The 24,163-nt window shown below is 55.4% G+C and overlaps 1 protein-coding gene across 1 annotated transcript in view; it reads right to left on the bottom strand.

Moving 5' to 3' along the window:
- Positions 1-24,163, bottom strand: part of SH3BP5 (SH3 domain binding protein 5) — a 76,230-nt gene that overhangs the window by 1,617 nt on the left and 50,450 nt on the right. The window contains exons 4-8 of the mRNA XM_061167294.1: positions 12,338-12,502; positions 5,192-5,322; positions 3,617-3,659; positions 2,787-3,006; positions 179-439 (exon numbers count right to left, since the gene is read on the bottom strand). Coding sequence (XP_061023277.1) covers positions 179-439; positions 2,787-3,006; positions 3,617-3,659; positions 5,192-5,322; positions 12,338-12,502 — 820 coding nt within the window. The remainder of the gene's footprint in view (positions 1-178; positions 440-2,786; positions 3,007-3,616; positions 3,660-5,191; positions 5,323-12,337; positions 12,503-24,163) is intronic.

The raw sequence follows: 24,163 nt of genomic DNA, 5'->3' as shown, positions 1-24,163 counted from the left end.
CTGTCCGCTAACAGCTGGAAAACGGAAGCCTCCCCAGTGGGTGCGCGTCAAGAGGACTGTTGTGAGAGACCAAATCACATCGGGAGCCACACCGTGGCGCGTCCACAGAGGCCCTGATCGCAGCATCCAGGCTGGGGTCCCCGCCCGCCCCAACCCCGGGGCCGGGGGCTGCACTCACCTCGCTCCACCTCACACTCCGGGGACGAGGCCCCGCTGCACTCGCTGCGGGGGCCCAGCCCCGGGAACAGCACCCCGAACTCCGACAGGGACACGGGGCTGGGCAGGTCCAGGCTGGCGGGCCGCACGGCCGCGGGGAACTGCTCGGGCGTCTCCAATGGGCTCGTGGGCCCCGAGCTGAAGCTGGACAGGGACTGGGTTTCCGAGTCATCCTCAGATACAAAGGTGCTGCAGTTGTCATCTTCGAAGGCCTCGGAGGCCACTGGGAGGGGAGAGAAAGAAGAGCCGTCACTCAGGTCTGACCGAGGGCCACCTGGCCCCCGACACACCTCCGGGCATCCCCGCTGCGGAGACGGAGCCAGGCCGCTGCAGGACCGGGCCACCGGACCTGAGAAAAGGGCCGTGGGCCTCCTCAGCTCGCGAGCCCAGACTCCAGAGCACCCTGGAGGGAGGAGGCTGGACCCACTGGCGGCCCGGGGCCTTCACATCACTCTGCAGCCCCTGTCCCAGGAGTCGCCACTACCAGACACGGCCTAAGGTGGAATGGAAGGTGAGTTCAGCCACAGGTCGGGTTTTTTCCTCCACCCTGGGCCCCAAAACGGAGTCCCGCAGGCCCAGGAGGAGGGCGGGCCTGCGCAACGCGTCCTGACAGAGCCGGCCAGGACTCGGGGATGCCTCCTCCCACGGGAGGGGCCGCGGGAGCGCTGACGGACAGCCCTGTGCCGGGTGTCGGCTGGGACCTCCTCGGTCACCTTCTCAGTAACCCGCCGTCTCATGAGACGCGCTCAGAGTCCACTGAGATCACCGCTTGCCGCGAAGGAACACAGTTCCCAGGCGGCGCTCTGGGGCTCGTGCCTCACGTGGTTTGTGGAACTCATTCTAACCGAGGCCAGAGGCACAGCCTGCAGGCCACCTCAGCTCTGAACAACAGCCTGGTCCCGTTTCCTCCTCCCCTGGCTGTAAAGACAGTCTGTAGCGTCCCATGGAAGTACTGGAATGCTGGGCACAGAGAATGGGCTCAGATCCGAGTTCACAGCCCACCTTCACTGCCTTCTGCGTACCCTTGGTTAAGTTACTCAGAGTCTCTGAGCTTCATGTCCCTCTCCACACAGGACTTAGAGGATGATGTACGCTGAAGGACTCATCCCTGCTGTTCAAATGACAGTTTTCTTTGACCTGGGGCCTCACGCTTGAATGTTTGTTGGCTGAATTAAGGTGCTGGGCTGGAGGAAGCACAAGCTGGAATCAAGATTGCCGGGAGAAATATCAATAACCTCAGATATGCAGATGACACCACCCTGATGGCAGAAAGTGAAGAACTAAAGAGCCTCTTGATGAAAGTGAAAGAGGAGAGTTAAAAAGTTGGCTTAAAGCTCAACATTCAGAAAACTAAGATCATGGCATCTGGTTCCATCACTTCATGGCAAATAGATGGGAAAACAGTGGCTGACTTTACTTTTGGGGGGCTCCAAAATCACTGCAGATGGTGACTGCAGCCATGAAATTAAAAGACACTTACTCCTTGGAAGGAAAGTTATGACCAACCTAGACAGCATATTAAAAAGCAGAGACATTACTTTGCCAAGAAAGGTCCATTCGGCAAGGCTATGGTTTTTCCAGTGGTCATCTATGGATGTGAGAGTTGGACCATAAAGAAAGCTGAGTGCTGAAGAATTGATGCTTTTGAACTGTGGTGTTGGAGAAGACTTTTGAGAGTCCCTTGGACTGCAAGGAGATCCAACCAGTCCATCCTAAAGGAGATCAGTCCTAGGTGTTCATTGGAAGGACTGATGCTAAAGCTGAAACTCCAATACTATGGTCACCTGATGCAGACAGCTGACTCATTGGAAAAGATCCTGGTGCTGGGAAAGATTGAAGGTGGGAGGAGAATGGGACAACAGAGGATGAGATGGTTGGATGGTATCACCAACTCAGTGGACATGAGTTTGGGTAAACTCTGGAGTTGGTGATGGACAGGGAGGCCTGGCATGCTGCAGTCCATGGGGTCAGGAAGAGTCGGACACGACTGAGTGACTGAACTGAACTGAGGAAACATCATGGGGAAAAAGCCAACAGCCAATATTCCTCAGAAAAGGCAAAGAAGGGCATGCAGACAGACAGGGCTGGGGCAGTCGGTATCTGAACTGACATGGAAGGAACTACAGCAGCCCTCTGTATTTACTTCCCAGGGATGGCCCTGGTAAATAGGTCCCGGTGCTCAGACAAAACGTGTGGAGTGACCCCCGGGGACATCGGGCCTTCATTTAGTCCTGAGCACCCCTCTCTGCCGCAGACAGCGAGGACCGACTCTCACGTGCCCCCCTTCACAGGGGAAGGAACGGGAAGTCAGGCCTTGGCCCACGTGTGTCCTGATCATGGCGGGGCGGCCAGGACTCAGTCAGAGCTTCTCCCAAGTCCCCGCGCCCGAGGGCTCGCCTTCCCTGCAGGACTTCTCACAGCCTGGGATGCCCTGATAAGGGCTTGGAATCTCGGGGGTGAAAGCGCGTCCCTTCCCAAACTTATCTAAGCACAGCTTGCTGACTCAGGATGCTAGCAGCTCCCCAGTGAACCGTGTCCCGCCCGCGGGGAACACGGGGCCCCAGACTCACCGGAAACGGCGTCGGCTTCAGGCTTGCGCCCCGCCAGGCCCTCGGCCGGCACAGCTCCGCCCTCGGCGCCGACGCCGCGCCCGCGGGGCCCCATGGCGCCAGAGCGCCGCCGCTCATGGATCTCGTCCGAGATGGTCTCCAGGTTCCGCAGCGCCGTCTTGTACTCGCCCTTGGCCAGGGCCAGCTTGGCCTGCAGCTCGTCCACCGTCTTTTTCAGCTGCTGCTCGGGAGAAGCGGGGGGGGGGGGGGGGAGCAGGTGAGCGAGGCCGCGCCCCCGCCGGCCCGCCCAGGCTCCCGAGTGACGGGGTCCCTCACCCCCCAGGACGCAGCCGGGGTCCTGGTTCCCCTTCCGCAGGTCTGCACGCAACAGACATCAGCTGCCAGTCCGGTGACAACCCCGGCTCTACGCCCAGCCGCCCCCCAGAAAGGCAGCGGTAGGGGTCCAGGTCTACACGGTCCCACCGCGCGGCCATCTGAGCCCCGAGCCGTGGACCTCACGCCTGGCTGTGTCGGAAGCCCCCGGCGGGCGTGTGAAAAACCGGAGGGCTGGGCCTCAGTTCGGTCGGTCTGGGGCAGCCCCGGAATCCACACTGTCGGCAAGCTCCCCGGGGCTGTGCGGAGGACCACGGACCGAGGACGCTTCGGCCAGAGACGATGCAGAGGCTCCGCGGGCGGCAGACAGCACCGAGCAAGCAGCCAAAGCCTCGGTCAAGAACAGTGTCCCCCGACCTGGCGGCCATGGGGCCGTCCGAAGGCCCACTACAGAAGGGGGGGGCTCAGAAGACAGACATCGCCAACCCACCCGCTTCAAAGCCTAAGGCCACACGTACCTCCAGCTGCAGGTAGTACTTTGCCTTGAGTTCAAAGTAAGGCCTGTGGGAGGCAGACAGAAGGGACATGAGAGCCTGGGCAGCAGTGACCCCCATACACTCCATGGGGACCTCTGGGGCAGCAACTGAGCCGCCCTCCAGCATTTACTCGGCTCCAACGGGGCCGTGAGGGGAGCGGGGAGAGATCCAGTTCCCGGGCCTGACCCATAACTGAAGCTCACACAGGGCAGAGGTGCCAGAAGGCCCGTCTCCAGACACAGGAGCCCCACACGTGGGCACACGCAGGCCGGGGCCCCACCTCCAGGCCCCGTCCTCCCTGCAGGGTGTTAAGGCCACTCGGGGCGCCCGGCAGGGAGGGCGTCCCACCTCCCCTCCCAGGAAGGAACCGCAGAGAAGAACCTGCCCCAACGCACGCCAGCTCCGCCGAGCTCACTCGGGGAGGGAGAGAGCCGCCCGCACAGCGGGGCCGCTGCCATCGGGAGCTCGGGTTGGCCTCCAGGACTCCTTGCGGGACTAGAGGGAGCCGATTGTACGTAGACCCCCCAGGCCACAGGCCGGGGAGAGGCCAGCACGCCCCGGGCTCTGGGCCAGCCGGCGGGGACACACCTGCTCCATTCAGGAGCCTGGGGGTCGGCCCGTGAGGTGGCAGCCCTTCACCCACAGCGAAGCTTGGGGGTCTGTCTGTGGCTGAGCAATTGAGGCCATTCCAGGTCTCTGCTTGCAGGCCCAGCAATTGTGAGGGACGCAGGGAGTCTTCCCCAAGGTCATTGTCAGATGATAATACAGGAGTGATGAGAAGAGATGGAGAAAAGCTCCATTGCAACCAGTCTTCATAACATTGTAAATCAACTAACAAACAGTTCAAATAAATATATATATACACACATATATACACGCACACATTTAAAAAATTATTCCTCTGGGCCCATCTGTGTGTGCATGTAATTTGTGTCAAACGAATTGTGCTTTCAATGTGTTTTGTGGCCTGCCTTTATTACATATAAATGTTACGAACATATTCATATAGTAATGAAGGCAGAACCTATGTCATCATGATTTTAACTGGTATAAACTAGTCCGATGTTTGGAAGTATCACTACGTATTTAACCAAAGACCCTACTGTTGGACAAGTTTAACTGTTCCTAGTTTTGAACACTGTAGGAAACTTTGGAAATACACATCCTGTCACCAAAAAAGCAGAGAAGAAAGCAGTCTTACGCCACTTCATCAGCTCTGCATCTACGAAGGATGTGTATTATCTACAAAGCTCACCCCCATCGTGCGGACAGGTAACCTGAGGGGAAGGGCCGTGTCCACACCGTCAGCCACAGCGCCAAGGGCACACACCCCTGAGTTCCCCAGAACGCAACCGCAGCCCAGGGCCCAGGTAACGCTCTGCCCTTGAGATTCCTTCCGGTGCTCGCAGCTCGGTCACGCCTGGAGGCGCCCCACCCGGGGGTGCAGAGAACGCAGAGGGAGCCGGGGCAGGCGCAGGCGCTGCTGGGGCCACGGGAAAGGCTGAGATGGTGTGGGAGGAGAGCAGCCCAGCCCCGGGGCCCGCGCGCCCCGCTCACTTGGACTTGTTGATGGCCCGCTTGAGCTTCTTCTCCAGCTGCCGCATGCGGCCCATGGCCGCGTTGTAGCGCGCCGCCGTCTCCTTGTGCACCAGCTCGCTCCGCGTCTTGGTCTGCTCCGCCTCCATGACCTGCGGCGCACAGCAGAGGGGCGGGGTCAGCGCGGCCACACCCAGAACGGCCCCCTGCGGCAGGACCACTTACTCCATCGTTTCAAAAAGATGAGGAATCGGGGGTTAACACATACACGCTACTATGTAAAGCACATCAACCACAAGGACCTCTGTATGGCATAGGGAACTCTGCCCAATATCTTGTAATAACCTATAACAGAAAAGAATCTGAATATAAAAAAAAAAAAAAAGAATCTGAATATATATATATATATATTTGTGTATATATACACACAAACATACATATACATGTACACACATACAACTGAATCACCATGCTGTATACCGGAAAATGATACGTTATAAATCAGCTGTGCTTCAATTTTTTAAAATAAAAATGTAAAAATTAAATGAGGAAATTAGTGGGGAAACTTAAGATCCAACAAACTTGCAAAGAGAAGAAGGTCACCCTTCCCGACTCATCTATTCTAATGGAAAAGTCATTTCAGACAAGACTCAACTGCCAATCGGCTGAGGCGACTAGCAGGAAAAGGACAGAACCATATGAAGCATCCTCTGAGCCAGTGGGCGCCCACTTCCACGGAGTGTCCACCGTGGGCTCCTCCTGGTCCCACCGCAGGTCAGGAGCCAGCGGGCGGGCAGGAGACACGAGAGGGACTCGGACCTCAGGGGCCTGGGAGCCCTCCAGAGCCAGGTGTATGCAGCAGGCCAGAGGGAGGATGAGGACCTCGGCGGTCCGGCACCTTCCCAAATGTTCCGGCTTAACTGGTGGACGCAGAAGAATCCAGGACCCAGAAGGATTAAGCAGAAATGGATTCTGGGGCTCACACAGATTTTTGTGGCCAGAAAACTCGTCAGCTAGAATGCTAGGGGGAACATTTTCAAAATGGATTCAAAACCCAAGAGTCCTGGGCCCTCTATGGGGGCTCAAAGGCACATTCCCAGAAGCAGGGACAGTGTTGGTTTTCTCCCCACTGACCTAGAAACGCATCAGAACAAAGCTTGCTGGGAGGAGAGAGGACGCAGGAGAGAAAAAGCAGTTTGGGCCATGGAAACGGCTAGCACTTCCTTCCCATCTTCTACTTACAACTCACCCAAGTATGGAATGAACTAGAAAGGGGGACACAGGGCCAACTTTTAATTTTACCCAAAGAGCAGCACGGAGGAGCCCAGAGGGCCCTCAGATTGCTGGTCCACCGTCTCAGACCAAGCAGGACTGTTTCAGGAGGACATCACCCAGGAGGCAGCCTGCAGTCCATCACCCGCTCCAGGAAATGGCCACAGTCAGCCCAGGGCAGTTTCCTTATGCACTTAAAATTAGGTGGTTTTTAAGAATCAGGAGAAACTCTGAAAGACTCTGACATGAGCAGAAAACATCTAGGCATCCTGTCTATTGCCTCCTTCTCCAGGATATCTCTGCCTTTCCTTGTCTTGGAGATATTTCATGGCCCTACAAGTTGTGGGAAACTGATAGTAATACAAATGATTCTTATCCCTAGAAATCAAGAGGAAGTGTGTGGAGATGCATTTGCTCATTGCTTGCCCTGTAAATACTGACCAATGCTGTATCTGTCTGTAAATTCACCTTGGCACTCTTGAACTTAAGCATGAGTGCTTTTTTCTGAATTCTCCTTTCAAAGAGCTGTAACATCAGATTCGTTCCATTCTTAATTAATGCGTTAAATAAAATCTTTTATAAAAGAACACTTTACACTTACCAGAGTTAAAGCTTTACCTTCTTCTAAAAAAAAAAATATATATATATATATATGCTTTTAACAATGGTTTTAATGCTTGAGATACTTTTAAAAACAGAATTAGAACAAAGTCAGAGAGGGAAATAGGGAACCAAGACAAGCTTGCCAAAATGACCTCTCAATCAAGATCAGGGGGCTTGGGAAACCCTTCCGCTTGGCTTCTCACATCAAAGACGTCAAAGAGACATGAAATGAACATAGAACCTCACCAGCTTCGTCACTGAGGGAAACAGCAGTAACTCTTCAGTCTAAAGCTGTAAGGATTTACTGCTGTAACCTTTATGAACACGCAAAACCCAAGCATATCAGACAGATGAAGACATGCTGTGGTGATTGGTTCTACTACAAGGGGATTCAGTGCAAAGTTCACCTTTAAGGACCTCTCTGAAAGCATTTTATAAGGATTTTTTTTTTGGAATCATTTTTTGATATGAACTGTTTTTAAAGTCTTTATTGAATTTGTACAATACTGCTTCTGTTTCAACCTTTGGTTTCTGGCCGCGAGGCATATGGGATCTTAGGTCCCCGACCAGGGATGGATCCTGCACCCGCTGCCCTGGAAGGTGAAGTCTTAAACACTAGACTGCCAGGGAAATCCCTGAAAGCATTTTAAAGAGAGACCTACAGAAGCTGTGATTTGAGGCTACGGTAAAGAGCATCCCCTGCAAGAAGCAGGGTTCCCACCAACTGCACGCACAGGCCCTCGTTTTTCCTTGGTCCTTAGTCTGCGAAAAAGCTTTCTAAAGTTAAACCCTCGGAAGAATCCAAGCACTTGGCAACGCTGCCAGCGCCGACTGAGACAGCAGCAAGCACGCTGCCCTCTGCCTCACCCCCACCGGCCACACCGACCACCCCCTGTCCCAACTCCCGAACCCCACGTGCACACAAGCGCCTGCTGTCAGAGGAGAGCCCCTCGCTCTGCTTCCTGCCTCCGGGGAGAAAGTCACCAGGGGTGCACCTTGGTTACACCTCCTCGGTAACTCAGCAGCCCCTAAAACCTGGACTCGGGCGTGAACTGTGTGCCCAGGACTGAGAAAACAGTGGGCGGGTGCTGGGAAGGTGGAGGCCACGAAAACGGAATGAAGAGGTCCCTGCAGGCCTCGAGGTGCCCAGACACACCTGCAACCCAGACCCAAGGAGCCAGTGCGGCGCCCAGACCTCCACGAAGACCAGGCTCCCGGGCTGGACTGCGGTCTCCTGTGGCCGCTCTACACCCTGCTTTTCAGTGTCCACCAACCAGCTCAACTCCAGGCCAAGTACACCGATGAAGTGCGTCCTGGGTGCTCGGAGCAACTGGGGACCGAGCCCTGGGCCGCCAGCCTCACGGTGCAGACACTCAGCAGCACCACGTCACTCAGGCAGCTGAGATCCAAGCTGCTAGGGCTACCTCGGATCGGGTGGGGGGCCACGAGGGGGAGGCAGCACAGGCTGCGCTGGGCGGCTCGGTGCAGGGTGCTGGGTGCTGGGGGACTGGTGCAGGGTGCTCGGTGCAGGGTGCTCAATGCAGGGTGCTGGGGGGCTCGGTGCAGGGTGCTGGGTACTGGGGGCTCGGTGCAGGGTGCTCAGTGCAGGGTGCTGGGTGGCTCAGTGCAGGGTGCTGGGGGCTCAGTGCAGGGTGCTGGGGGGGCTCAGTGCAGGGTGCTGGGTGGCTTAGTGCAGGGTGCTGGGGGAGCTCGGTGCAGGGTACTGGGTGGCTCAGTGCAGGGTGCTAGGGGACTTGGTGCAGGGTGCTGGTGGAAAGGCATGAGTGAGGAAGCCCTTAGGGGGGCTTGGCACAGCCAAGCATCCACTCTCCACGGGAAGCGTGCAGCTGCCTACCTCCTTCCCAGGGCTGACAGACTCCTAGAGAAACCACTCTTTTCTGGCTCCCACGTCCCCCAAGGGAACTGTGTTCCTGGGCTGACCCCTGGGTGCACCAACCTCTGTGGATTCTAACAACAAAGAAGTCAGCCTCCCTGGGGTTCCCCAAAACTCACAGACATGCACTCCTGCCCCTACAGGTTGGTTCCAGATGCCCAACAACCGACCACCCACTGCCACCCACCGGGAGGGTTTGGGGCCCGAGTGGCCGGGCCCCGGGCCCGGCGGGCAGCGAGTGGGACCTGGGGGGCATGCCACGCAGCCGCCCCCGGTGCTCAGGAGCCTGAGGCGCCAGAGGCCTCCTCCAGGGCCAGCAGGACAGGGAGCACGGGGGCCAAGCAGGCCCCCTCCCGGGAGGCACAGGACAGCCCAAGCCCTCTGCTCACAGAGACACACAGATGCTGCTCAGAGAGACACTGCCTGCCGGGACACCAGCGAGCACTGAACGGGTGTGTCAGTCGGACTGGGGGCCCTGCCAGCAGAACGACCCGAACTGGGCTCCTCACCTCACTGTCCATCTCGCCTAGCCCTCTTGAAACACGCACTCTCAACCGGAGAATCCCAAAGCCAAGAGCAGGGCCCCCCACTCCCAGGAAGGCAGCATCGTGGCCTGCTCAGCCTCTCAGCCCATTCAGGCCGCCTTCTGATTCTTCCTGCGGTCCTGGGCGTGTGAGCCCAAGGAGGTGGCATCTCAGGGCCTTGGGGACAGGTGGTACCCGCCCACCAGCACAGAAAAGCAGGCCTGATGGCTCAGGTGCCTCCCAGGGTGCAGGGCACACCCCAGGCCTCTCCTCCCAGCAGCCGCTGGTTCTAACAGTTCACACCTCCCCACGACAAGCCACGTCCTCCTCCTCCTCCTCTCTGGCCTGTCTGCACAAACAGAAAGACCAACGGCTCCCTCCTGGATGGTGGAAACCTATCACCTCCCTTTCAGGGCCGCCACTCAGCAAAACCAGGTGGAGCTGGGGAGGCAGGCGGCATCGGCTGCCTAAAGCCCAAGTGGGAGCAGCAGGGACCGCGCACCCCCAGGCAGGCCTCTCGAGCACACTGGAGCTCAGCTGACCCCAGTGCTGAGCGCAGGACCGCTCCTCTGCCCCCGCCTGGGGCCCTGCAAGTGGCTGAGCAATACAGACCCCGGGGCTCCCACAGCGACCACAGCTGGGGCCGTCACTAGAAGTCTGGAGGAGCAGAAGGGACACCCAGAGGACTCCGGGGAAGGGGATGTGGGGACCACAGGGTCCTTCCACCGTGCCTGGGGTGGGGGCCACCCCGCCCAAAGCAGGGCCGCTTTTTCAAGATGGCCTGGACCCTGCTGAGCTCCACATCCTTCTCTGGACGCTTCCTTGGCACTTTCTTCAGCAGAAGAGGTCCCTTCTCCTGAAGAAACAGGTTTCCCAGGGGACTGAGAAGTCAGCTGAGGGCAAGGACACATTCTAGACCTTTTGCTTCGTCCACCAGCACACTCAAGAAGCCCAGGTATGCCAGGGCCCCGGGACGGCAGCTCACAGCAAAGCCACCCACGAGCATTTCTGCCCCACCCGTCACGGCCACAGAGCGTGCCCCCTCCAGGCTGCGCTTCTCAGGGACACAGGGACACGGTCCCAGACAGCTCTGCCGTGTGCTCTGCCTCTTGCTGGTGCCACTCTGCAACCCTCCTTCTCTCTCCTCGGGTCAAGGAGCAGCCTCTGAGCCCCCTGAAACTGGGGAGGAACTGAGGGAAGAGGGCCAGGAGCCCCCCAGGGTGGAAATCCTGGCCCGTGACCCAGGAAGTCTGCTCATCTACAGAGGTCGTCCCCACAAGCAGGAAACCATGGGCGGCCTCAGTGAGGGTACACATCAGATGCCCTCCCACATGATGTCAGGAGGCCCAGGGCTGCCTTGGACAGCTCCACGGGTTGTGCACTGCACAACCCCAAGGAGCACCATTCCCAAACATGGGTGTGAATGATGTTCTCGGCCACGGGATGTGGAGGTCCTGGGGACACCTCTCTAGGACTTGCCATCACAATCTACTACGGCCCTGGAATTTAACAAGTAGGAGGAGAAAAAGCAGAAATATGGTCTGTTATTTTTGTAAAGAACACATTAAGTGATTTCTGCAATGATTCCTAACTAGCTGATATGGATCTTGGTTGGGGTGAAAGAGAGGGCGGGAAGAAAAGTCAGGCCTTTAGTGAAGTTCTTGGAAGGAGGTTTTTTTCCCCCCCTCCCCCATCCTTTTTACTCTGTCAGGCTACTTGTAAATTTCCAAGATTCCCGACCTCCCCTGTGGATGCTCCCCAGTGGACCCAGGAAAGCTGTCCCGGCCTGCATTTGGCTGTCCAGGCCTTGTGTCCACCAGGGGGCAGGAAGCTCCAGGCCACACAAGCCCAGTTGGGAGTCTGGGCTTTAGGGGGGTGGCGGTGGTGGAGTCAACGTGGATTCAACACCAAGTCCCAGCCCTTTGTGAGTCAGGCGTTCTACTTAGGGAAGCTCAAGGCCATCTTTAATCACCATGTCCTCCAGGACCTCAGCCCACAGTGGCAGGTGACACTGGAAAAAGTTCTGTTCTAGCCCCTCAGGCGGCCTCTCGGGAGCCCCCACCCCTACGTCACCCCATATCCAAGGCCTCAGCAAACCAGCTGGAGGAGGGGGAGGAGCACTGAACATCCCGCAGGACCCTTTGGAGCCTGGGTGAGTCAGGGAGAGGCGAGGCGTCCAGCAACACCCATCACTGCTGATACTCAGGCCTGTGGTCAGAGAGCAGGTCCCGGGAGCTGCTGAATGATGCCCCATGATGACCTCAAACCCAGTAAGCACAGCCAGTGAAGCCCAGAGCCTGTAGAGCCCGCTTCCTGCAGGCACTCTGGTTCCCCAGACCGCACCCAGCCTGGGCACCCCCGGGGTTCAGGCCTCAGCCGCCACGTCCCACCTCTCACTGAGGGCACACACGCCCCAAGGCCAGGCCTGCCAGGTCATCCAGATCGTCCACCCCGAGCTCCAAACCCTGCCGGACCCCGGGGACTCAGAGGGAGGAGACCCTGGAGAAGGACCGGGGGTCCCCTGAGGAAGCCCCCACTGGTCAGGACTGTCGAGGATGATCTGAACCAGAGGGACCTCAGCTGGCAAGGATGGGGCCGCTACGCCTGGCATCAGGAGGCTGCCACCAGGGAGGACGGCTTAGTACCAGGCCCGTGGAGACCCCCCCAACCCCACCTCGGAGATGACCACCTGTGGGTGTACAACATGCCTGTTTGCTCTGCTCAGGGAAACCAGCGGGAAATCGGGGGTCTGAGAGGCACACGCACCCCAGGGATGCAGGAACCCCAGGCGGGGGCAAGCCCAGCCCCCTCCCCGCCGCAAGCCCGCCCACAGGCAGGTGAGTGCACACAGGCGCGCCCCGCGGAGACTCGTACCCTCTGGGTGGCGTGGTTCAGCATCTCCTGCCAGGCCGAGTCGAACTGCCGCTTGTCGTCCTCCAGCAGCCGCTGCTCGGCCAGGGAGATGGTCTCCTTGGCGGCGCGGAGCACCTCGGTGGCCCTCTGGAAGTCCTGGGTGGCCCGCTGAGCCTCCAGCTGCGCCTGCGCAGGAGAGACCGCGTGAGACCGCAGACCCGGCCGGGGCCCGTTATAACCTCCGCCCCAGGAGGTGGGCGTCCCGAGGGTCTGCACGGGCGCGGTCCTTCTCTGCATGTGCAGCCGGGGGCGGGGACAGGCCGGGCACCCGCAGGCGCGTGCAGACGCCAGATGGGGCGCGTGGAGGGTCTTCCAGCCTGGGACCCAGCGGACCCAGATGCACCGGCCGGCTCTGGATCGGAGTTAAGAGGCAGCAGAGTAGCCCACGTGCGGCAGGTGTGCTGACCGCGGGCCTTCACAGAGATGCTCGCATTTGCCGGTGGGGCCAGGGCAGTGTCCCCAACCCCCACCCCCCAACACCCTGCCCAGACCCGTGGTCTAGTTCACAGCTCGGGAGAATCCGAAAGGCCCCGGAGAAAACAGTCCAGCAGCAGCATCATTCTGGGTGGGGACCCTGGCTCCAGGAGGCCCAGGCTGACTCCCAAGCTCACGCAGCTGTGACCTGACTGCAGCTGTGACCTGACTCCAGCCGCTCGGAGTCCTGGCCCCTGGAGTGGGGATGCTTCAGAACAGGACCCCACTCACATCACACGCACCCACACCAGCGACCGGGTGCAGGGAAGACCCTAATGGTCACAGCGCCGTCCCTGCTCTCAAGGACCCTCAAGTGGGAGAATCAATAGAAACAGCAGCCAAGCTCTGGACCTTTTGAGAAGGTAACACGTCATTAATCTAAAATGAGTGTGAACACCCCACCCTTTAAAGTCTCAACCCAGAGAGAGAAAAGTGATCTCCTTAACTAACATCCGTGTTGCTTACATGATGAAATGACAGTATTTTGTACCTACTGGGTTAAAATATATTATTAAAACTAATTCCACCTGCTGTTTTTTGTTTTTTTTTACTGGGACTAGAAAATTGAACGTTACTTAGCTCATTCACAGTCAGGGAACCAGGCCCTCCCCCATCCCGAGTCAGCCTCCTGTGACCCAGAGCAAGTCTTTGGAAACCACCGGCCTTTTTCCAAAGGTGGTTAAGAAGAGCAAACTCAGACTTGGAGTCCATCAGCCCCGGGGCGGGGAGGGAGGGATGTGTGACCCCCACCTCGGGGCCATCACTTTGCACTTCAGGTCACACCCAGCCTGGGGGCACGGACCCAGGATGGCTTCTTAAAGGACAATCCTGAACTGAGGGCTGGGAGTTGGGATGATCTGAAAATTCAGAGTTGGCTGGGGTAGGGGTGTGTGCTGAGAGGAAGCAGAGAGGGAACAGAGCGTCTCCAGGAGGTGTGACAAAGACCCTGATCAGGATTTTAAAGGGGAATCAAGGACGGAGGCCTTGGGGGACTTCCCTGGGGGTCAGTGACTGAGAAGACATCTTGCAAGGCAGGGAACATGGGTTCCGTCCTTGGCGGGGTAGCTTAAGATCCCACATGCCGCCGGAGAGCTAAGCCCATGTGCTGCAAATTCAGAGTCAGATGCCACAAGGAAGACCCAGCACGGCCAAAATTTAAAAAAAAAAAACGGGGGCCTTGAGCGCATGTCAGGTTACCAGGGGACCTGCCTTCTGCGACCCACTCCCATCGTGTGGCCCCGGGCCCTCCCGCTGCGCCTCTAGCAGCCGGGGGCCACCCTTGAGAGCTGACAGACCCCCCAAGAAGACAGCGTGGTCCGCTGCCAACAGCAGACTCACCGCTGCAGGGCCTGGGCCCCAGCTCCACAGTGCCCCTCCAGGGCGGGGACAGCCCTGGACGGCCGGCCCAGACGTGCTGGAGGGCCCGCAGCATCGAGACGCAGCCCAACACCGAACCTCAGGCCGACCTACAGGCTGCAAACCAGCGCCAGCAGACCATAATTAACCCCGCAGGACTTTTTCTAAGAAGGGATTTGTATGTAGGGAAATTTTAGTTTAGGGCTTCCCTGATAGCTCAGTTGGTATCCGCCTGCAATGCAGGAGACCCCGGTCCAACTCCTGGGTTGGGAAGATCTGCTGGAGGAGGGATAGGCTACCCACTCCAGTATTCTTGGGCTTCCCTGGTGGCTCAGCTGGTAAAGAATCTGCCTACAGTGTGGAAGACCCAGGTTCAACCTCTGGGTTGGTAAGATCTCCTGGAGAATGGAAAGGCTACCCACTGCAGTATTCTGGCCTGCAGAATGGACTCAGAATGGACTGTGTAGTCCATGGGGTTGCAAAGAGTTGGACACGACTGAGCGACTTTCACTTTCACTTTAGTATTTCAATTCAGCAACATTTAAGGATAAACTCTCTTCTCCCAGGTTGTCCTGCTTGAGTTATAAAACTTTTCTTTCTTCAAACAAACAAAAAAAGATGATGCTCTCACAGGGACCTTCTGAAATGTGGTTACTGTGATCTGGGTCCAGCCCATCGTCACCGGCTGCCGTGTTATCTGCTGCCTTCCAAATAAGGGAACCACACCCTACAAGGAAGGAAAAGAGGAAGGCCACCTGAAGTGGCCCTGCAGAAGAACACGAGCTCTGTCAAGTCCCTGGGGATTTTCCCCAAGGTTCCTTCCCTCCTGTGATACCAGAAATGGGTTTTCCTTGTCGTATCGCAGATCCTGCTAACATGATGGTTTGGTCGACATTTAACCCACAGAAACCAAACGGCATCTTTCCATCACTTATCCCCTCATCCATTCATTCACTCAAGTTAAGTGCTGGGCCTGTGTTCTGTACACACTGTCTGTTCTTTGCATCTTTCTTGGAAATAGAGCCTTCCTGTCTCCAGGTGAGGCAATGTCCCAGCTAAGACCCTTCTTCCCAGCTGTCACTATAGTGAGTGCCTCTGTTACTTTTACCTAATGAGATATAAAAGGACATGGAGTGAGACTTCCAGGATTGTCTTTCCATCTGTGACATGAATACAATGGCTGGTGCTTCAACAGTCGTTTTGTATCATGAGGCAATTCCCTTAAGGATGAAAAAAACAGAAAATTAGGCCCTGCCCTGACTTTTCACACAACAGAGAACATAAAGTTTCATGTTTAAGCCAGTGTCATTTGAGGGTTTTCTGTTAACATTCCACCAAAGTGAAAGTGTTAGTCACTCAGCAATGTCCAGCTTTTTATGCCCCCATGGACTGTAGTCCACCAGGCTCCTCTCTCCATGGGATCCTCCAGGCAAGAACACTGGAGTGGGTTGCCATGTCCTTCTCCAGGGCATCTTCCCAACCCAGGGATCAAACTCGGGTCTCCTTCATTGCAGACGGATTCTTTACCATCTGAGCCACCACATGAGGAGGGATAATCAGCCAAATCTAAACCTACATGATAATGTATCTTTCCCTCCACACAGCTGGGCTATTCTGCAAACTTGATAGACATGACTACAGCAGCCTGCACACACCGGTCTAATCTCTCTCAACGTCCTTCTAGCTGCACACAGCCCATGTTACACCTTTAAGTCCAAGGAGACAAACTGGGCGCTTCCTAAAGAACCCCAAAGTGCCTGACCTCTTTGTAGGGAATTTTGTAAACATTTTCACATACATGAAGAAGAGCCAGGAAGGCACACACATGGGGAGGGGAGCAGGCATCAGACCCCGCCCCCCGGCAGGACACGGGCCATCAGCCATCGATGAGGCACCTCCTGGACGCTAAGCTCTGGGGGCAAGGGGAGATGCAGCCCACAGCAAAATAATGAGTTCCAGCTCAGCTGGGAAAACAGACACATTCATTACAAATTCCCAGACAGACAGTGACAAGTGACAGGTGTAAAGCACATGGGACCGTTGCTAAGAGAGTGAAATCAAAGCTTTCTTAGGGCAGAGTCCTTGATGGAGAGGGAGTGAGGCACCAGGCTCGGCCATGGAAATATGGGGGCATCTGAGAGCTCACGCCCACGTCAGAGTGAGGAGGCTTCACTCAGACTGCTTGCCTGCGTCCTAACAGGACATGTGACCTCGAAAATCAGAAGCCAACTGAGAGTCCAAAAGTGAGTCAGAAAGAGAAAGATAAATACGGTATTCTAACTCATATACACGGAATCTAGAAAAAATGGCACTGAAGAATTTAGTTACAGGGCAGCCATGGAGAAACAGACATAGAGAACAGACTTACGGACATGGGGAAAGGGGAGGAGAGGGTGAGATGTACGGAGGGAGTAACATGGAAACTTACATTACCATATGTAAAACAGATAGTCAACGGGAATTCGTTGTATGATGCAGGGAACTCAAACAGGGGCTGTGTGTCAACCTAGAGGGGTGGGATGGGGAGGGAGATGGGAGGGAGGTTCAAAAGGGAAGGGATATATGTCTACCTGTGGCTGATTCATGTTGAGGTTTGACAGAAAACAGCAAAATTCTGTAAAGCAATTACCCTTCATTAAAAAAAAATGTAAAAGGTTAAAAAAAAAAAAAAAAGCAGGCGATCCGGTTTTCACCATCGTATGAAACATGACACCTAGAAATCTTTGGCACAACCAACTGAGTTTTACCTTCAAACTCCAACAAAGGACTCCAGTCCCGATGTTAATTCATTAGCTAATTCAGGGCTCCCTGGTGCGCACGGGGGCCCAAGCCAGTTAGCAAACCGGACCAGAGCGAGGCCCGCCCAACACGGCTCTGAGGAGGAAACACCAGCAGAGGTGTCAAGATGCAACATGGGAAAAAGGTGACAGGCCTTCCCGACCTGTGAACACGTAACGGCTTTCACAGACACCACTCTATGCAGAGAGCATTAAAAGGCGGCCCGTGAATGGATCTGGTAAGGGGCCAGCCATGAAATAAAAAGATGCTTACTCCTTGGAAGGAAAGCTATGACCAACCTAGACAGCCTATTAAAAAGCAGAGACATGACTTTGCCAACAAAGGTCCGTCTAGTCAAGGCTATGGTTTTTCCAGTAGTCATGTATGGATGTGAAAGTTGGACTCTAAAGAAAGCTGAGTGCTGAAGAATTGATGCTTTTGAACTGTGGTGTTGGAGAAGACTCTTGAGAGTCCCTTGGACTGCAAGGAGATCCAACCAGTCCATCCTCAAGGAAATCAGTCCAGGGTGCTCACTGGAAGGACTGATGCTGAAGTTGAAGCTCCAATACTTTGGCCGCCTGATGTGAAGAACTGACTCATTTGAAAAGACCCTGATGCCGGGAAAGATTGAAGGAGGAAGAGAAGGGGACGACAGAGGATGAGATGGTTGGATGGCATCACCAACTCAATGGACATGAGTTTGAGTAAACTCCAGGAGTTGATGATGGACAGGGAGGCCTGGCGTGCTGCAGTCCATGGGGTCGAAAAGAGTCGGGCATGACTGAGCGACTGAACCGAACTGAACTGAAAGGGACCTTCATTAAACACTGGCCCCACCAGCTTGGAAACTGTGGATTCCCCCGGTCTTCGAAAAAAGGAGGTAGGGAACCTCTTCCGAGGCCGCAGTCGCAGCCTTGACTCTGCCCCACACCAGCCCACAGCTGGGCACCAGATGTTCGTGCTCGGTGCAGCAGAAGTGGAGGTGGTTCATGGGCCATCCAACTCAACCGTTCATTTTAAAAAAAAGGGCCCAAAGGAGCACGGCCACCTTTTAAATCTCACAGAGCTCCTTGGGAGCCGGGCAGCACCAGGAAACCAGAGCCCGCCGACCCTGGGCGGGGCTGTTTCCGTTCTACCATGAGGTGTCTGCTCCCTGGGCAGTGTCACCAACGGCACGATCGCGGGCAAGTGGACGGTCTATCCGTGAATCACACACAGTCAGAGGGGCCGCTGAGGACCAAAGACCGCATGGGAACCTCACCCCGGATGCCCCCCAGCCAGTCAGCCGCAGAAACCGAAGAAGACTCCTAGGGGTGGGGTCACTGGGCCGCCCAACGCCGTGGTCCTGCTGGGGCGGCTCCAGATCCCGGAGAGAGTCTGCAAGACGAGACCGGCCCAGTACCTGACTGCCGACGAACGCTCAGTGTGGGTTTAGATAACTGTGAGGAAGATCACAGCAGCTACTGTTGGAGCGTCCACTCTGAGTCAGACGGCACAGGATGAGATGTTCTGGGACAGGCCGCACTAGGATCTCAAAACTACCCTGGGAGCTAGTCCAAGTGGCATCCCACCTCGTGAAGGAGATCAGCTCAGAAAGGTTAAAGAAACTGCCCAAGGCCACGCAGAGAGCAAGGGTAGGTCTAGAGTCAAGCCCTGACCCAGGGCCTTCATGCAAAACTTCTAAAAAAAAAAAAAACCAGCCGCTGGGTTACACACTGCTGAGCAAGCGGCACTGCTTCAGCGAGGGCCCTCTTGCTTCTTCTCTGAATCCTGGGGCCACACTGGCTGCTGCTGAATAGATGGGGACGGGTTGGGGGTCACAGGGAGAAAAGATGGTAGCCCCCAAGGACAGCACATTTCCCTTCCACAAAGTGGGAGTGCGGGGGAGTGGGACCCCCCCACCTCCGTGTAAGAGCCCAGCTCCTTCCCAGTCAGGAACCAGGGGAGCCGACGGTGGGGTGTGCAGAGGCTGAGGCTGCACACTCTTGAGATGGACTTCTCCTGCACCCCAACACTGCTCCCTCCCCTCGGACCCCACTCCTGCGCTGCAGGCCGTCACCATTTCTATCTTGCTCCGGATACAGCAAGATATCTATCGTCTTCCGGATGGCTTTCCCTATCCCCTTCTGAAGCCTGTAGCACTTGAAACCCAAAAGGATGCTCCGGGTTTACTTAAGGAACAAGTAGGCTCCATCTGTACACACCTCCCAGCGCTCGACGGGAGCAGTCACGGATCCACAAGAGGCTTCTGGAGACTCTGACATGAAATGGACACAGGGCGCCCACTGCCTCCCAGAGAGACCTGGCAAGTCCCTGGCCTGGGAGGGCAGAGACCACCCCAAGTGCGAGGGCATCATTGGCCCTTTGCTGGCCGTGGGGCCTTCCGGGAAACACCACCGGGAGGCCTGGCTTCTGCAGCCCGAGGGCTCCAGCTGGGACGGCTCCTGCTCCTCAGGGCTCAGGACAAGGGCCAGGTGCCCGTTGCACCAGGCAACTGCTGGGGGGAAGCCCTGTCTTTGCTTTTTCGCCCTTGCCTCTTTTTTAAAAAAAATTATTCATTTGGCCACACGTGGTCTTCGTGGTGGCACACAGGGTCGAGTTCCCGGACCAGGGATTGAACCCAGGCCCCCTGCGCTGGGAGCGCGGCAGAGTCCTAAGCCACTGGAGCACCAGGAGCATCCTGCCCTTGCCTCTTCACGGGGACTGTTGCACGTGCTGCTGGGAGAATTCGCCCCCAGGCTAGAGGCTCATGGAGAAAACCCGAGAGGCTTCTCTAAGCCACCCAAGGAAGAGGAGAGGCCCTCAGAGAGGGAGGGACATCCAGGGGGAAGGTCCAAGCAGGCAGCAGGCAGGGCGGCTGTTCTTGCTTTCACTCAAGCTCCAGTCGTCCGTTCTGAGTCATCCTAGGGATGGGCAGTCGCCAGAGTCTGGGACATTCGAATGCAGAAACTTCCCCTTTCCACACCCTTCCAGATGGATCTGAGCTTAAGGGAAGAGTAGATGGAGATGGTCAGCGGCCGCTTTGACCCTGAGGATATTAAACCAGGCAGCCCTTCTAGTTGCTTGATCATTTTCATATCCAGTGTTCTTAATTTTTTTCATGTTATTTTGTCAAAATCATTTTCACTTGGATCAGTTCTTTTCAATTTCAAATCAATCTGAACCACTGAGCAGTTTCATCAACAAACTTTACTCATTACAGCCTATGCCATGGAGTTCTCCATTATTTCTGTCAAACAATTTTCCTGGACCAATTTTTTGCAGATCTAAAAATTGGTTGAACATATGGGACATCAAGTTTTAATCAGTCCCAAATGTCAGCATGTACAGTTTGAGCCATAATCAGTTAATATTAAACTGTATAATATAAAACATATTAAACAATATTATTACAAATTAAATAAGAGATCCGTGGTGCATATTTCTCATTACAGAAATATGAGAATGCCTCGAGCAGTCTTCAGAGACATCATTCGGGGCCTGCAGCTGGTTTAGTGGAAGCCCACAAAGCTCTTCAATAAATGGCAAAAAAGCCACAAGGGATGAGGAAAAAAATCAAGGTCAAATAGTTTTATTCTATCCTGGGGTTAAAGATGAGTTGTTTAAAAACAAAAATTCAAAAGCTATTGTCTGCTTCAAAGTAACACAGAAGTGAGAGCTAGGGGGTGGGGTGGTGGGGAGGTAAAGGTGAAGTGAGATTGGCCAATGGATTAGTTTTTACAGAAGCTGGATGAAGGGTATACGCGGTCATACTACTCAATATATATGTGAAATTTCCTATAGCAAAGTAAAACTATTCTCACTTGCAATTACCTACTTACTAATTCTCTAGAACTGCAGCATCAGGAGCCAATGGTCACAGGTGGCTACTTATATTTAATTACAATGAAATAAATTAAGTTTTCAGTTTTCCTGGTTGCATCGGCCACACTGAGGGGATCCAGACTGATGAGTGCTCGTGAGTCACGCATGGCCAGTGGTCCCACCCTGGTCAGCGCAGACACAGAACATTTCCAACATCACAGAAATTCCACTGCACAGGCTGTCCGAGACATGGACCCACCATGAATGAAGGCTGGTGGGAGGTCTCAGCTGCCATCCACCAGCTCTGGTGTGTGTCCATCAAAACAGTACCTTTGTGCTCATCACCACCAATTATTAGAGAAATGCAGATCAAAACTACAAGGCGGCACCACCTCTCACGGGTCAGAATGGCCATCATTAAAAAGTCCACAAATAATACATGCCGGAGAGGGTGTGGAGGGAAAGGGAACCCTCCTACACTGTTGGGGAGAACGTAGGTAGGTGCAGTCACTAGGAGAATAGCAGGCACGCTCAGCCACGTCCGACTCTTTGTGACCCTATGGATGGTAGCCTGCCAGGCTCCTCTGTCCATGGGGATTTTCAGTCGGGAATACTGGAATGGGTTGCCGTTTCCTCCTCCAATGGAGAATAGTATGGAGGCCCCTTAAAAAAAACTAAACATAGAGCTGCCATAGGATCCAGCAATTCCATTCCTGGGCATATATCCAGAAATGAAAGTTGCTCAGTCATGTCCGATTCTTTGTGACCCCATGGACCAATACAGTCCATGGAATTCTCCAGGCCAGAGTACTGGAGTGGGTAGCCTTTCCCTTCTCCAGGGGATCTTCCCAACCCAGGGATCAAACCCAGGTCTCCTGCACTGCAGGCGGATTCTTTACCAGCTGAGCCACAAGGGAAGCCCGGGCACATATCCAGAGAAAACTAATTCCCAAAGATACACGCACCCCTCTGGCCACACAGCACTATACACAACCTAATCGCTGCTCAGGAAGCAACCTAAAGTCCATGGACAGACGTATAGAAAAAGAAGATGTGGTACATACACACAATGGAATATTACTCAGCCGTTAGAAAGAATGAAATAATGCCATGTGCAGCGACATGGATGGACTCAGAGAGTGTCATCCTGAGCAAAGTCAGAAAGATAAATAGCACGTGATACGCTTATCTGTGGACTCTAAAATATGATACAAACGAACTTATTTACAAAACAGAAACAGACGCACAGGCTGAAGGGGAAGGGGTGGGGGAGGGGTGGAGTGGAAATCCGGGATCAGCGGATGCAAACTATTTATATTACATGTATTGATAGCACAGGTGAACAAGACCCTACTGTGTAGCACAGGGAACTATATTCCAGACCCTGTAATAAACCATAATAGAAAAGAACACGAGAAAGGAGGGATGTATCATTTCTCTGCACAGCAGAAGTTAACAAGGGCATTCCCAGGTGGCACAGCGGTGGAGAATCCAGCTGCCAACACAGGAGACCCAAGAGACGCGGGTTAGATCCTTGGGTCAGGAAGATCCCCTGCAGAAGGAAATGGCCACCCACTCCAGAATTCTTGTCTGGAAAATTCCATGGACAGAGGAACCTGGCGGGCTGCAGGCCATGGGGTTGCCAAGAGTCAGACATGACTGAGCATACACATACACACACAGAAATTAACAAAACATTGTAAACCAACTATACTTCAATACAATAAAAATGTGTAAAGCAGCATTTTCATCCTTGCTTTGTATTATAAATAATCACACAGTTAAAAACCTGTAAGAAGGGAACCCTGGGATACACTGTGCTGAGACCCTGGGTGAGGAAGGCCCAGACACCCAGTAGGGTGCTATGACCCAGTTTCTGGCAGGACGATGCCCGCCTCCCCTGGTCATCCAAGGCTCCGGACTGACCAGGGCTGGGTCTGACTCGGTTTCATCTGGGAGCTTTGAGGAAGTTCACCTAGGACGGAGCCCAGCACCTTGTTTCCTGGGCCATGCGTGGCTCTGCTCCTGACCCCTGGGACCAGCACGCACGTCCACACCTGCCCCACTCAGGGGCCACTTGCCCCGGGCCGCCGGTGGGCACCACTGCCTTCCTACAGGAGGCCCCCAGTCCAGCCAAGAGGTGCCGGTGGGAGTGGGCACAGGGCGCTTAGGCCAAGCCAGCAGGTCAAGCGGTTCAGCTGCAGCGTTCCCGACCTTCACACGCTGCTCCCCCGCGCGATCACGGCAGCTCACACAGCCTGCCAGCCACGCGGGCTCCCCGAGCAGAGCCTCGCTGCTGCGACTCAGAACAACAGACGCCAAGCCTCTCCCACCCCCACCCCAGCCAGGAGGGCGCCCCCACATACCCCCCACCCGGGGCTTCCTCTGCCTCCCTCGCTCCAAGCTGGTCGGGCTCCAAGCCGGCAAGAGTTACCCCAGGGCAGGCCCGGGGCAGGAGACAGTGCCCGAGGCCAAGGCCCCCGTGACTCAGCAGCACCCGGGAAGCCACCATCACACCCAGACCCCCGGCCCAGGGGGCTCAAACCACCAAGTCTTTGGGTCCAAGGAGACACAAACAATGGAGACCAAGCATTTTCATTTTACAGAAAAGAAATTCAGTGCCTGATAGCGCCAAAAAACTGATGCTTCTGAACTTCTGAACTGTGGTGTTGGAGAAGGCTCCTGAGAGTCCCTTGGACTGCAAGGAGATCCAACCAGTCCACCCTAAAGGAGATCAGTCCTGGGTATTCATTGGAAGGACTGATGTTGAAGCTGAAACTCCAATATTTTGGCCACCTGATGCGAAGAGCCAACTCATTTGAAAAGACCCTGATGCTGGGAAAGATTGAGGGCCGGAGGAGAAGGGGAAGACATAGGATGAGATGGTTGGATGGCATCACCGACTCGATGGACATGGGTTTGGGTGGACTCTGGGAGTTGGTGATGGACAGGGAGGCCTGGCATGCTGCGGTTCATGGGGCTGCAAAGAGTCAGACATGACTGAGTGACTGAACTGAACTGAAGACGTGAACTGGCCTGCTCAAAGGGACAAGTCACGTGCTGCCTCTAACTCCTGCAAATGTGCGCTAACTCAGGGAGCCTCTCTGCTGTGGAGGGCTCCCCAGACTCGGCAGGGCTATACCGTCCTCCCACCAATTTCCAGCTCTGCCTCCCCCATCACAGCCGTCATCCCCAGAATACAAGAAGCATAGCACCACCAAGCCTCAAGGTCAGGGAAGCTTCCCAGGAAAACGCAGCACAGACCCGACATGACAAGGGGCCTGGTCACACTGGGGAATTTGGGGGGGAGAGTGTGATGCTGAGTGTGGGCCCCCCTCCCTGCAATGACACCTGGTGATAGCCCTTCGAGCTCAT

The sequence above is a fragment of the Dama dama genome, chromosome 19 (genome assembly GCF_033118175.1).
Source record: "Dama dama isolate Ldn47 chromosome 19, ASM3311817v1, whole genome shotgun sequence".
Taxonomy (NCBI): domain Eukaryota; kingdom Metazoa; phylum Chordata; class Mammalia; order Artiodactyla; family Cervidae; genus Dama; species Dama dama.
The sequence above is the reverse complement of the archived record's forward strand: the minus strand, read 5'-3'. Positions and strand labels throughout refer to the sequence as shown.